Source organism: Magnolia sinica, chromosome 4 (assembly GCF_029962835.1).
Source record: "Magnolia sinica isolate HGM2019 chromosome 4, MsV1, whole genome shotgun sequence".
Classification (NCBI taxonomy): Eukaryota; Viridiplantae; Streptophyta; class Magnoliopsida; order Magnoliales; family Magnoliaceae; genus Magnolia; species Magnolia sinica.
Window position 1 is genome coordinate 80199678 of NC_080576.1, and position 14035 is coordinate 80213712.

Here is a 14035-nt window from a genome sequence, read left to right on the forward strand (position 1 = left end):
TTTATTATGTGTATCCCACTTGGTTGAGGGGTCAAACCAAGTTTCAAATACAACCAAATTTCAGGTGTACCTAACAAGTGATTTTACATGCTCGAGCTTCGAGTTGTATGAATGGTTCGAGGAGATCAAAGTTGCATGGGTCCTAAAGTGATGTATTTATTATACCTACACCGTTCATCTATTTTTTTAGAGATCATTTTAGAAAATTATCCAAAAAAAAAAAAATGATTCATAACCAAAGATTATCTGGACCTCACCTCAATTAGCAGTGAGGATAATGATTTCACCGTTAAACCATTCACAAGACCCACCATAATGTTTATTTTCCATTCAATCTATTCATAAGGTCACAAAGACCTGAATTAAGGGGAAAAACAAATTTCATATTGGTCCAAAACTTCTGACCTAAAAAGGGTTCCAATGGTCGATGTTCAATCCTTGTTCCTTTTGTAGTGTGGCCCACTTGATAGTTAGATCTATCTGGATGGATGGTTTAGATATAACATATACCGCATGATCAGACCCATGAAAATTGCTGATTTATTCAGCTTCATAAATTTATTTTCTATTTTTATTTTTGATGGTGTGGGCCACCTGAGTTCCATGTACGATTGAAATTTGGGGGTGACCCATTTTTAAACGGGACCCATTAAATGCATGGTGTTGATGTTCGACATACATCAAGGTGGGGCCTGTGATGGGGCCCACTTTCCTCCAGCGTCAGCAGCAGACGCTGCTTGCTGCAACGTCAGACGCTGACAGCAACAACGTCAATGCTATTTAATTTTTTTTTTTTGTGTTTTTTAATGGTTTTTCATAGGTGGGGCCTATATCCTGGCGATCTATTCCATCTGTTGGATTTTACCGCTAGAGACAGATCTAAGAAGCCCAATATTCAGTATTTTTCGATATATAGAAACATCACACCGGGCCCTAATAGATTATTACTATTAAAATCATATTTTTGATGGTGTGACCTACTAGAGATTTGGATTGGCTTCATTTTTTGGCTCAATGCCTAAAATGATCTGGGAGATTGAATGGAAGGTGTGGATCAAATACATAAACTGTGGGTGGGGCCTGTTGTGGGCCAGCAAGCAACATCTCTTTCTTTTTTTACTTTTTTTTTTCTTTTTTAAATTTATATACATGCACGTGTGTGCACGGGTGTGTGTGAGTTTGGCCATCCCAATGGGCCAATGGTTGGATGATTTGGATGTCATACAAACATTTTTGGTGGGGCCCACTATCAATGAGTCCCACATGAACTCCATAATAAATTGATTTATGTGTTTTCTTCTATGCATTCACACCATTAATAGCATCATCATCATTATTGCAATTATCTTCACCATCAATCATACCATCTTCATCATCCACACCATTGATCACATCAATCATCACCACTAATAATCATACAAATAATTAAAAAGAAAACAAACCAAGAGTGGAGTGGGTGTACTCACCTTGATGAATTAGATGGATGGTTGAGATGGATGGAAGAGATGAGATTGATAGAGTTAATGACCCACTAAGATCACTCATCTCTCTCTCTCTCATAAAAAATGGTGAAATGCTAATGGATGGAGGGGTATTTATAAAGAAATGGATAATTTTTTGGTTAAGTTAGGCTAATGTGATTAATATTAGCTTAGATTAGGATTATGGTAATTAATTCATGCTTTGTAATTAATATTGAATTAAAAAAGCATGGGATGACATGGTGTGATGATGTCATGTATAGTGTATGGAATGGAGAGGTGTTGACTTGACGTGTACATGAGAGAGGGAGGGGTATGGGTGTGTGACATCACACACATGGGTAGAGATTCTCTCACCCATGTGTGGCATGTACATGTGTGCATGGCATGAGATGTGCACATGTGTGGAATGGAATACATGGCGCCATACGCACATGATACACTTATTATTCTTCACGACGTATCTCACTAACGTGTGTATCGTATGGATACATGGGTGGTACTTCCACGATCGCGGCGATGGGACGGTCAATATGAGATAGGTTTCGAGGTCTTGGGGTTCCGGTCAGTTGAGTATGTACTATGAACGGCCAGTTCAGGTTAAGTTAAGGGCGTAGATCATTATGTACATAAGCATAAAAAGTCGTACGGAATAGACATGGTCTTACACACCGAGTTTGACTACTCGTCAAATCTACCAGATTACCAACTGCGTTAACCGAGTTTGACTACTTGTCAAATCTACCAGATGACCAACTGCGTTAACCGAGTTTCTAAGTAAATCCTTTTGTAATTGCTGCATGCGAGATATTAAAGAATGCTTATTTTATCCTAAAAGCAATTCACCTAACCCATCGGCAACTGAAAAGGGGACTCATCAAACTTTAAAGACAATGTATTTGTACGTGATTCAGCTGGACGTTAAATTCAAATAATTTTATTTCCTATTTTTCAATATACTTTTTCCAACACAGTCAGTACGTGAGCCAAGTACCGGAAATAGGTTAACATGTTAGAAAACTTCAGCCAAGTTTTTAAGAACCGTACATTTGTTTTCCGAACGGTGGCCCGCCCACCAAACGAATAGATGAGCCTGATTATTGAGCCAGGGCATGAATGTACTAGGGCCGTTCTGATGGATGGATCGAACTATCGTGCCATTCTGGCACGTGTGTGGCCGCGTAGATGAGTTGTTACACAAATCTCATTAAAGAGGGAAGACGATCGGGGGTATTTTCGTCATTTGCCCCATAACTTCCTTCTTCCTCATTACACTAAAACCCTAGCCATGGCTGCTGCTCTCTCCTTCCTCTCCCTCCCCGTCGCCTTTCGTCTGTAAGAACGAACAATGGAGATGCTAGTGATTACGGGCCATCGAAAAAGAGGTTAGGGTTTTGTACTTTCAAATCTTTTTTATATTGACAAAAAAAAACGGTTATTTTTCTTTTCATTCAGGCCAAGTTACCGTGGATTCATGTATTATTCTTGTAAATGGTGGTGGTCCATCTTCCTCACATGCGGTATTCATCAACCACTATCTAGACCATCTAAATTGTGGGCCACATTGTGGATGGAGCATTTTTAACCGAGGACATGGTCCTTGATAGAAGGGTTAGATGATGATGATGGTGGTGGTGGTGATTGTGGATGGAGCATATATCTAAAATCAGGTTGATAGAGCAATCCTGGTCATTCAATTGGTGTCTATCAAATGGATGGTTGAAAGCAAAATATTGGGAGGTCTGAATTCCAAGGGAAAAATCAGATGGTTACTATCATTTTCTCACTACTTTTTTACTTTATGTTCCATCTAAGTTGAATGAGTCATTTGGACAGTCTGAGTCACTAAGCCATGTGTATAGGAGAAAGATCAGATCACCATCATTTTAAGTGATAGTGAACTATCATAGGTGTGTTGCTAATATGCTCCAAACTAGCTAGATGTTCTTGTTCTTCTTTTGCCTTCGAATAAAGTAATCCTTATATTTCAAAAAAAAAAAAAAAAAAAAAAAACGGCAGCAGCGGATGGGTGGCAAATTAAGAATCGTATTGGGTCACACTAGCTTGACTTTAATCATGGTTTTTTTTTTGGGAGCCGAACTGCAATTTAGGTCACTGGATCTAAATCCTAGTTGGAAGGTACACTGACTAATTTAGGTGACTATGGTTTGTACTGCTGATTTCTATTCTTTGAAGGATCGTATGGATGCCTGTTAAGTTTTTAAGTCTAAAAGTCACTTACATGTTGTCCGTTAGGATGAAAGCTGTAAGTCACTTATAGGTAGGTAGGTTTTTTCTTTTTTTTTTTTTAATTTTTTTTTTTTTTTTTTTTTTGGTGTGTGTGTGTGTGGCCAACTTATAAGTGAGTTACAAAAGTTAGTGTATTCACATCAAATAGATCTTCAAGTAGGGAACCGCTCTAAAATCTTCAAATCTCATGAAAAAGCTTGGCATAAGATACACCATTGGGTGGAGCTCATCTAGATGAATCTTTGAGCCAATACTTTAGGCTATATCAATCATCAGGTGGGCTAAAAAATTGGGCACACAGATTCAAAATACCTGTAATGTGGAGCATTTACTTAATATAAGCAATGAACACATTAATAATGATGATGATGATGATGATGATAAATCCAAACATAAACTTAATTACCACAATCCACTACCAACAGATAAAGTACATAAAAGATGTTTAATTATCCCCCAATTGATCAAATAGGGGACCAAATAACATTATTTTTAATGATTTATGTAAATTAGGGCCCATGATTTGGATGGTTTATATTGAGTAAATTTTATGCAAGGTGTCCAAATTCTTAGTGCCCACCTTACCCTATCCAGTTGAAAATTGAACTAGAAGTAATGGGTCGGCCTATGCCAATTCTAGCATGGCCCATGAGCAAAATACCCAGGTGTAGGCCCTGATTAGGTAGCCATCTAAGAATCCTGACAGCCTTTATAGGCATACAGAAGCCCATCTCTGTCCTGATGGTTTATTGGGCTGCAAAAATGAGGACGGGCCCAGATAGCGGGCCTATCTCTAAAATCACACCAATCATGCAATCTAAATCATCCAGTGGAAATATTGAATCTCACTGTTGAAACCTTCCTCAGGCCCATGGCGATGTTTATTATGATACAACTCGTTCATAATGTTACTCCAAGATGTACGAAGGAAAAAAGAATAATCTTGATCAAAAAGTTATGGGGCCCTAGGAAGTTTTCAATGGTGGATGTCCAGTCCCCACAATTTCCTGACGTGTGGTCCACTTGAGCATTGGATCTGCCCCATGTTTTCAAACATGCCCTAAAGTGGAATGAAGAAATGTAGGAACGGAGTGGATATAATAGATACATCTTGGTGGACCCCATATAACTGTGCTTTCCCATTCTCAACGCAAATGATGTACACAAACCAAATAAAAAGGGAAACAGGAAGCCATGGCTGAAAATGCCTGAGGGATGGACGGAGGGGAAACAGGAAGCCATGGCTGAAAATACCCGAGGGATGGAGGGAGGGGAAACAGGAAGCCATGGCTGAAAATGAGGGGAGCCGCTTCCCACATAAAGACCCAATTCATGATTGTATGGGATTGTGTTTGGGGTTTTATTGCAATAATCAAATCATTCGAATGAGAGAGGGAGAGAGGGTAAGTCGCTTCCCACTTACTGGCATCCAAACACTCACCCCTAAAGAGAGAGAGAGAGAGATGGTGAGTCGCTTCCCACATAAAGACCCAATTCACAATTGTATGGGATTGTGTTTGTGGTTTTATTACGATAATTAAATCATTCGAATGTTATGTAGAGGAATTATATGATCTGCATTGCTACACATAGAGTTTTGATGATCAGGTGTAATGGGCTAGAGTCTAGAGCACAATGTGTGTCTAAAATGGGGCAACTCGTCTACTGTACATGGGTCACGGATGCATGTCAATCTGGATTGTTTAAATCATGTGCACTGTTGTGGATGGAAAACGGCCCGAAATCTAGACTGATTAGATTTGGATAATCCTAACTATCCGATTGGTGGCCATCAAATTGATGGTTAATGAGAAAAATGGTTGTTGCTCCTAATTCTATGGCGAGATCATATGGTTAAAGACTTTCAGACTATGCTCCATCCACAATGGGCCGTGTGATTTGTATGATAAGAATTAGGATGCATTAGCATGCATTATGTCACATCTGGTAGAATTATCAATTGTGACAAATGCATGTGAGAGTCGATCCTGTAAATTTATTTGGAATTTTTATTTTTTATTTTTCCATTTTACATTCATTTCATACTTACAGCTTGTGTTTCAGTGCACAAGAGTTCAGTTGAAGAAGTCATTGTACTTTTTCTTAAGAAATTATTTATGGATATTGGATCCAATTTGGTTTCAGAATTCCTCTACTTATTTCTTTGAACGATGATTCCAAGTGTTTCTGTTTTTCTGATTAGGTTTTTCGGATGAGCTCCAATATATGAGAGATGATGACCCAGTTGGCTGTTTCTCTTCAAATGAATCCTATACAGACTTGTCCAGTTCCAATGTGAAATCTCAGTTCAAGAAAAGAAACATTTCTCGTGATGGGGGCTGTTCTTCATGTCTAATTTTCGGCGGGATTGAAGCTTCCTTACCTGTTTTACGTTCTTCTGATTATTTTATGGAACCTTCTCTGAAGGAGCTGGCTGAGAGAGAACTCATTGATAACAGCTATTGCTGCAGGGTTCCAAACTTCACTGTTGGAAGGGTGGGTTATGGGCATGTTAAGTTTTTGGGAGAAACTGATGTTAGATGGTTGGATTTAGATCAGATTGTCAAGTTTGACAGGCATGAGGTTCTGGTATATAGGAACGAAAGTAACAAACCGGCAATTGGTCAAGGCCTTAACAAGGCTGCCGAAGTAACCTTGATAATTCACATAAGGTTACCAGCTTCAGATGGAGTGAAACACAATAAACTCGTGGATAAACTGAGGAGTAGCACAAAAAAACAGGGGGCACATTTCATTTCGTTTGACGCGTCGAGTGGTGAATGGAAATTTTTGGTTCGTCATTTCAGCAGATTTGGGTTGAACCAAGATGATGAAGATGATATTGTCATGGAAGATGCTACGGTTCAACATCCTGCAGAGGCAAGTGGTAGTGATGGGTTGGAAGTAGATGAGGAGCCTCAAGTGGGTCCTGCTGGAACTGTCTTATCTCATTCTCTTCCAGCGCATCTTGGGCTTGATCCTGTCAAGATGCAAGAAATGAGAATGTTAATGTTTCCTGTAGAGGAGGAGGCTGAAGATGTTGATATCCCCCTTTCACATGAGAAGTGGCCTTTTGGAAAGGGGCATATTAGATCAAATGCCAGCTCCAATTCGAGAGGGACCATTCATAAACCTCCTCTACAGTATTCTGCTCCAAAGACAAGCCAAAAAAGTAGCCCGTCCCCTATGCGTAAAGCACCGATAGCTTTGCTTGAGTACAAAACAAATGGTTCTAACTTGAGCCCACCTGGTACCATTTTCATGACCCGCCAAAACAAGGGCATGCCATTGAGGACAACGAAAGTAGAAGGTTTCAAACTGGACTTGAAGCATGAAACACCTATAGCCAACAACCATTCTAGTAACATTGTTGATGCTGCACTATTCATGGGAAGGTCATTTCGCGTTGGCTGGGGACCAAATGGCGTCCTCGTTCACACCGGAATGCCCGTAGGCAATGCCAGTCTCAGAAAAACATTATCTTCTGTGATCAACATAGAGAAAGTTGCGATAGATAGAGCAGTCAGAGATGAAAATAACAAAGTGAAAGAGGAGCTTGTTGACTTGTGCTTTGCTTCTCCTCTAAATTTCCACAAGTCAATAAGCCATGAAAATACAAATGTTGAAGTGGGCTCCTTCAAATTAAAGCTTCAAAAACTTGTATCTAGTCGTTTAATGCTTTCAGAGATTTCCCGGGGTTATATTGGGATTATCGAGAGGCAGCTTGATATTCCTGGATTGTCTACATCTACCCGCCTATTTTTGGTTCACCAAGTCATGGTTTGGGAGTTGATAAAGGTTCTCTTTTCTGCGAAGGAAATAAGCAGTCATTCAAGAGCTGCAGATGCCGATGACGGAGAGGATATGATGCATGACAACAAGGATGGCTTTCTAGCCATGGACCCAGAAGCATACCCTTTTTCTCGCAGAGCTGAGTTTAGTTATTGGTTGCAAGAGAGTGTTTGTCACCGTGTACAAGGAGAAGTAAGCTGTTTAAATGAGTCCAATGATTTAGAACAAATCTTTTTACTCCTGACTGGACGGCAGCTGGATGCAGCAGTAGAATTGGCTGCATCTAGAGGAGATGTCAGGATGGCCTGTTTGTTAAGTCAGGCTGGTGGGTCAATGTTGAGCCGGTCTGACATGGCTCAACAGCTTGACTTGTGGAGAATCAATGGGCTGGACTTCAAGTTCATTGAGAATGACAGGATAAAACTGTATGAGTTACTTGCAGGTAATATTCAAGGCGCTCTTCATGATATGAAACTAGATTGGAAAAGGTACCTAGGACTGCTTATGTGGTATCAACTGCCACCAGATACTTCGTTGCCAATCATTATTCGCACTTATCAGCAGCTTCTCAGTGATGGAAGAGCTCCGCATCCTGTTCCAGTTTACATTGATGAAGGACCTCTGGAAGAAGCCCCTAATTGGAGCCATGGTGATCGTTTTGACCTTGGGTATTATCTTATGCTCCTTCATGCTGATGAAGAGAAGGCCTTTGGAATTCTGAAAAACATGTTCTCTGCCTTCTCTTCCACACATGATGCTCTTGACTACCATATGATTTGGCATCAAAGAGCTGTACTGGAAGCTGTGGGTGCTTTCAGCTCAGATGATCTTCATCTTCTTGACATGAGCTTTGTCTCGCAGCTTCTATGTGTTGGGCAGTGTCATTGGGCCATCTATGTTGTTCTCCACATGCCTTACCGTGATGATTTCCCGTATCTCCAGACTAATATCATAAGGGAAATCTTATTCCAGTATTGCGAGACCTGGAGCACACAAGAAATACAACGCCAATTTATTGAAGATCTTGGAGTACCATCTGCATGGATGCATGAGGCTTTGGTAAGTTACCAGCACTTACATCTTTCCTTACCTTGCAAATCTTGTCAGTTTTCTGATTCCAAAATGAAGAGTAACTATGGTTTAAACATTTGAAAACCTTGGCTACTGGAACATCCAATTGCATCTGGCCATTGAACATGGACATGTTAGTTGATGTCTTTCCTTTTGGAAGTAATAAATCCTACTATATTGCAGGCCTCACTTTGAACATTTTTCTTTTCTTGCTAGATTTTTTTTCCTTATTATTAATCTTTTTTTTTTTTTTTTCCATACAGGCAATGTATTTTCAATATTACAGAGATCTACCAAAGGCCCTTGAACATTATCTCAAATGTGCCAACTGGCAAAGAGCTCACTCAATTTTCATGACTTCAGTCGCCCATTCCTTGTTTTCTTCATGTAACTGTCTCATATTTTACCCTTTTTTTTTTAATTTTTAATTTTTAATTTTTAATTTTTTTTATCACCCTGTCATACTGACTTGCATTTTTCTTCTCATATGCTTGTATACAGTTGCAATTTGCTTACTGTTAACTGCTTTACATAGCATTCTTGCTATGCTACAGTTATGGCTTCTGAAAAAAGGATTACAATTTTGCTTCCAGTAAAATCATGTTTTTCATATTTTGATTTTGCAGTTATGCTTATTGCAGATGTTTATTTATTTATTTTCTGTATATTGATTCAGCTAAACATTCAGAGATCTTGAGGCTTGCAATAACCATGGAAGAGCACAAGTCAGAAATTGCAGACTGGGACTTGGGTGCTGGACTTTATATTGATTTCTTCTATATTAGAGGTTCTTTGCTTGAAGAAAACATGATGCCTGAACTGGTGAGATGATTTATCATGATTAGTATGCATTAATGCTTTAGAATCAAGGCCGTAAGGGTTGTTAGTCCTTGTATTGGCCTGGTAACGGACAATTACGGGCCATTTTTTCCATAACGGTCGTTATGGCCCTGTAATGTGTAACGGTTCCCACTGTTTCCGTTATGTAACATAACTGTTTTGAATATCTTATTTAGATCTATGTCATTGTGTTTCTTGAACTTTAGTATCTATTCTCTGCATTTAAAAGTAAATAGTAGTGGAAGAATGGTATGATTGGTATCCGCGGAGAAATATATTCTGATGGTAGTTAAATGGTTGTGTAACATATGCTACATTGTTTATCATCACCTCTCTCTTTCTCTCTCTCTCTCAAAAAAAAAAAAAAAAGAAAAAAAGAAAAAAGTAAAGGAAAGCAGAAGTTGAATTTTGTAACTCATTCTATTTTTGTGGTTTTTAGAGCTGAAACATTGTGGTTGGTTGATCATTGAGCACATCATGGGAACTGTTGATTCATTATTTCCTCCGCTAAAACAATTGCCAAGAAATTCATATGTAGGTGATGCTGCTGTTAAGGTAATTGAATCATTCTAATACCTTACTAAACACGGTACTGTGACAGAATCATTTTTCGGCTGCAGGAACATGATGGTGAATTGCAAATCAATGAACCCAGTTTCCTTTTGTCCAGGGGATATTTGGGATCGGTTAGGATTTCTTGATGGGGAATGCATTTTATGAGAGCGGCTGGTCCATTTCCAAGCTACCCACCAAATAGTGACATCAAAGATTGGACTTGGATCATCAATTTTAATTGTTACAAATAGAGGTGGACTCCACATAGTCGAAGGTATACAAGCCATATACAAGCTAGATCGTATAGAATAGGAGAGCCTGGCCTTTTTCAAATGGACCGAGTTCAATAGACATCATATGCTCACTGGCATGCCTTCTGGCAATATCTAGTCTCAAGTACTGATGAGGCCTAGTAAACACATGCTCTAAAAAAAGAGAGATGAACATTTAATGACTTCCCCAAAAAGTTCATCTACAAGTCGGATTGACTTCTTTCTACTTGGGAAGATAAACCGATTAATATGTAAAGATTGCAAGGTTATATTAGGGGAAAGTTTAACCATGCAACATAGGCTAATTGTTATGGATGTTTAAATTAAGAGATGGAAGAGAGAGAGTGAAATTAAAAAAGGCATTAAAAACAAGGTGGTGGAATTTAAAAGGAGAGAAAACAATGTTTATTGTGATAAATTAACGGAAGAAAGATAGTGGAATGTTGAGAAAAAGGTTATTGTTATGCAAAACGAGATGGTTGAGTGCATTAGAATAGTTGTGAAAGAGATTTTAGGAGTATTTAGAGGGAAAATTTACTCTATAACGGAACTTGGTGGTTGAATGATGTGGTCCAAAAGGTTATTATTGAGAAACAATCATGTTTCGAGGCCATGATTTAGAATGTGGAAAATTTAGAACATAGAAATGCCAAAAGGAACTCTAAGAAAGTAGTGAGGCTAAACTTTAGGCATATTGATGTAGGATGGTCTAACTAGAATGCATGTGTGAGCACAAAAATGATTCAGCGAAATAAACTAAGCAAATCAATTAAAATATTCACATTACACATCATAGTAAAGATAATAATAAAGGGAACATGCAATGGTTGCAAACCATCATCACAATCCTGCGGTATCGTATTCAAATCATGTGTGGATTGGATCCAGCGAGGGATGGGACCTCCCGATCTTGCATGGTTTTAATCCAACAATCAAGGCAGCTTCTCTAGTCCAGTAAATCAAATGATTTCTGGAATAAGGACGGCTGAAAAATCTGAGAGGGTTGGGATCAATTCTCAGACTTTTAGGGTCAACAAAAAAAAAAAAGAAAAAAAGAAAAAAGAGGACTAGGAGTGGAACGAGAAGAAGGTTGGAGGGCTAGAAATAGAAGTTAGAAGAAGAGAAGAGATTAGGGGAAGAGAAGAACTTACCACAGAGATAAAGGGGAAGGAGGTACCAAGCTTTTATTAAAAAATATATCATTCGGTTTAGGGTAGAAACCACCCTATTTATAAAATTTGGATTTAAAAGGAAATGACTAAAATACCCCTATAACAAAAGTAAAAAAAAAAGTGCAAAACAAAGCCTTCTAAAAAAAAAAAAAAATCATGCATAACAGATGAGTCTTCTAACTCATCCTACACGTGTGTCCTCCTAATGTGGGGCCTTCAATTGATCCAAGGACACGTGTAAGGTCTTCAAAATCATCCTTAAGTTGTGAATATAATAAAATCTTCAAAATCATCATTTAGTTGTGAATGTAATAAAATCTACAAAATCATCATTTAGTTGTGCATGTAACCATTATCGAGCCATAAAGATGTATTTGTTGGCCGCCTTCTTCTTTGATAAACTTTGAAGAATCTGATGTTCTCATCAACTCCCCTTGGGTGAGAAGAACTTGGCTCCGACGAGTTAAAACTTTTGTGCGTCTCGAGAAGGTTCGGATCAATCCGTTGCAATTCCGCTTCTGTAAGCCACATGGAATCAGATGGTGGCTTGTTCTTCCATTTGACAAGGTACCTTTGGAAGCCCCCATCTCGTGTGGAAATAATCTCCTTATCCACTATCCCTTCAATCTCTTCTTTATGGTCAATTGATGGTGGAAGGGGTGGAGTCGGTTGAGCAGTAAAGTCGGAAAGTGGCCAAGGGTGAGAATAAGAAACAATGGAAGGGTTAGGACAGAGGACTAGATCTTCTACATTAATCATCGGATTTATTCCCATTTTAGGTGGAAGGTCTATCTTGTACGCATTAGACCCAATTTTACACAATACTTTGAATGGTCCAATACTGTGAGCTTGTAATTTCGTAGCGGAACCCGGAAGAAACCGCTTCGGTCTAATCCTAACCATTACATAATCCCCTTCATTAAATTCTGTCCACCTACGATGTTGGTCAGCTGAACATTTATAACATTTATTCGCTGTCTAACATGTACATGCAAATCATGAATGTGTCGTGCAAATGCATCGACTGACTCAGAAGATCTTTGGGTAACGGACATGGGTAACAAGTCTATGAGCATCCGAGGTTTGTACCCACCAGGGTATCCCAAATCGGTTACGTATCGGCCGTAACGGCCGATACGTAACGGTAACGGTGGGACCCGTTACGCGATACGGGGTTGAAACGGCCGTTACGGAATTCTTTGACCGTAACGGCCGTTTCGGGGCCGTTACGGGCCATAACGGCCGTAACGGCCGTAACGGCTGTGACGGGCCCTAAAAAAAAAAAAAAAACAAAAAACAAAAAAAAAAAACTCACCTTTTTTTCCTTTCTTTTCTTCTTCTTCTTCTCTTTCTTCTTCTTCTTCTTTTTCTTCTTCTTCTCGAGCAGCTGCGGCTGCGCCCGGCTGCGGCTGCGGCTGCTTCTTCCTCTTCTTCTTCTTCTTCTTCCTCTCTCTCTCTCTCACTCTCTCGCTCTCTCTCTCTCAATCTCTTCCTCCCCCTTTCCCTCTTTTTTTCTTTTCTCTTCCTTCCCTCTTTTTTTCTTTTCGTTTCCCTCTCTGCCCTTTTTTTTTTTTTAATACTGATGTAGGTACGTGTCACGCAAAGACGAGCGCTGACACTCCTCGAGCTCCGAGTTGTACGAACGGTTAAAAGGAGATCAAAGTTATATGGGCTCCACAGTGATGTATTTATTACATCTACACCGTTCGTCTATTTTCAGAGATCATTTTAGAGCACCGCCCAAAAAATGACTTATATCCAGATATCATCTGGACCACACCAAAAATAGCAACAAAGATAATGATTTTCACGTTAAATAATTCGTACGCGCACGGTAGCGTTTATTTTCCATCCAATGTGATCAGACCCAAGTGGGGCCCACTATGATGTATATTTTCTATCCATATCGTCCATCCATTTTGCCACGTCATTTTATGTTAGGATTCAAAAAATTAGTAATATTCAAATCTTAGGTGGACCACACCATAGGAAAAAATGGTTATAGAATGCTCACTATTAAAATTTTCTTAAAGTCCACTGTAACGTTTATTTTCAATCTAACTTATTAAGTGGGTCACATTGACGTGGATGAAGGGAAAACACACATGTCAGCTTGATCTAAAACTTTTCTAGCCCTCAATAAATTTTTAACGGTGAACATTTAATTATTGTTGTTTTTTATGGTGCAATCTACCTGAGCTTTGGATGTGCCTCATTTTTGGGCTCATGCCCTAAAATTATTTGGCAAAATGAATGGACGTTATGGATATAACACATTCATCACGGGTGGGGCCCAAAAAACTTTGACACGTGTTGCACTTTACATCTGAGTCCCTCCTAATTCAAGCCTTAAATAATTGTACACGAGACATATATTAACTTAAAATTTGACAATTAAATTATGGACTGCAATTGCTAACTCACAATGCCAAAATCAAATTACTTAAATAGTTTTAATTATTAATTTGTGAGTTTTTATTTTTTAAAATAGGACCTTTTGATTTTATTTTATTTTTTTATGATTCACTATCCAATAAATGTCCACCAATTTATAAGTGGGATAATGACAATAAATAACATGAATTTGAGGCTGATTTGGAGA

At 38.8% G+C, this 14035-nt stretch overlaps 1 protein-coding gene across 1 annotated transcript in view; it reads left to right on the plus strand.

Moving 5' to 3' along the window:
• Positions 1 to 2702: 2702 nt before the first annotated feature.
• The window catches only part of LOC131243273 (nuclear pore complex protein NUP96), a 50195-nt gene continuing 38862 nt past the window's right edge, over positions 2703 to 14035 (plus strand). The window contains exons 1-4 of the mRNA XM_058242498.1: positions 2703 to 2866; positions 5935 to 8582; positions 8858 to 8981; positions 9271 to 9416. Of these exons, the coding sequence (XP_058098481.1) occupies positions 2830 to 2866; positions 5935 to 8582; positions 8858 to 8981; positions 9271 to 9416 (2955 nt within the window). The 5' untranslated portion in view covers positions 2703 to 2829. The remainder of the gene's footprint in view (positions 2867 to 5934; positions 8583 to 8857; positions 8982 to 9270; positions 9417 to 14035) is intronic.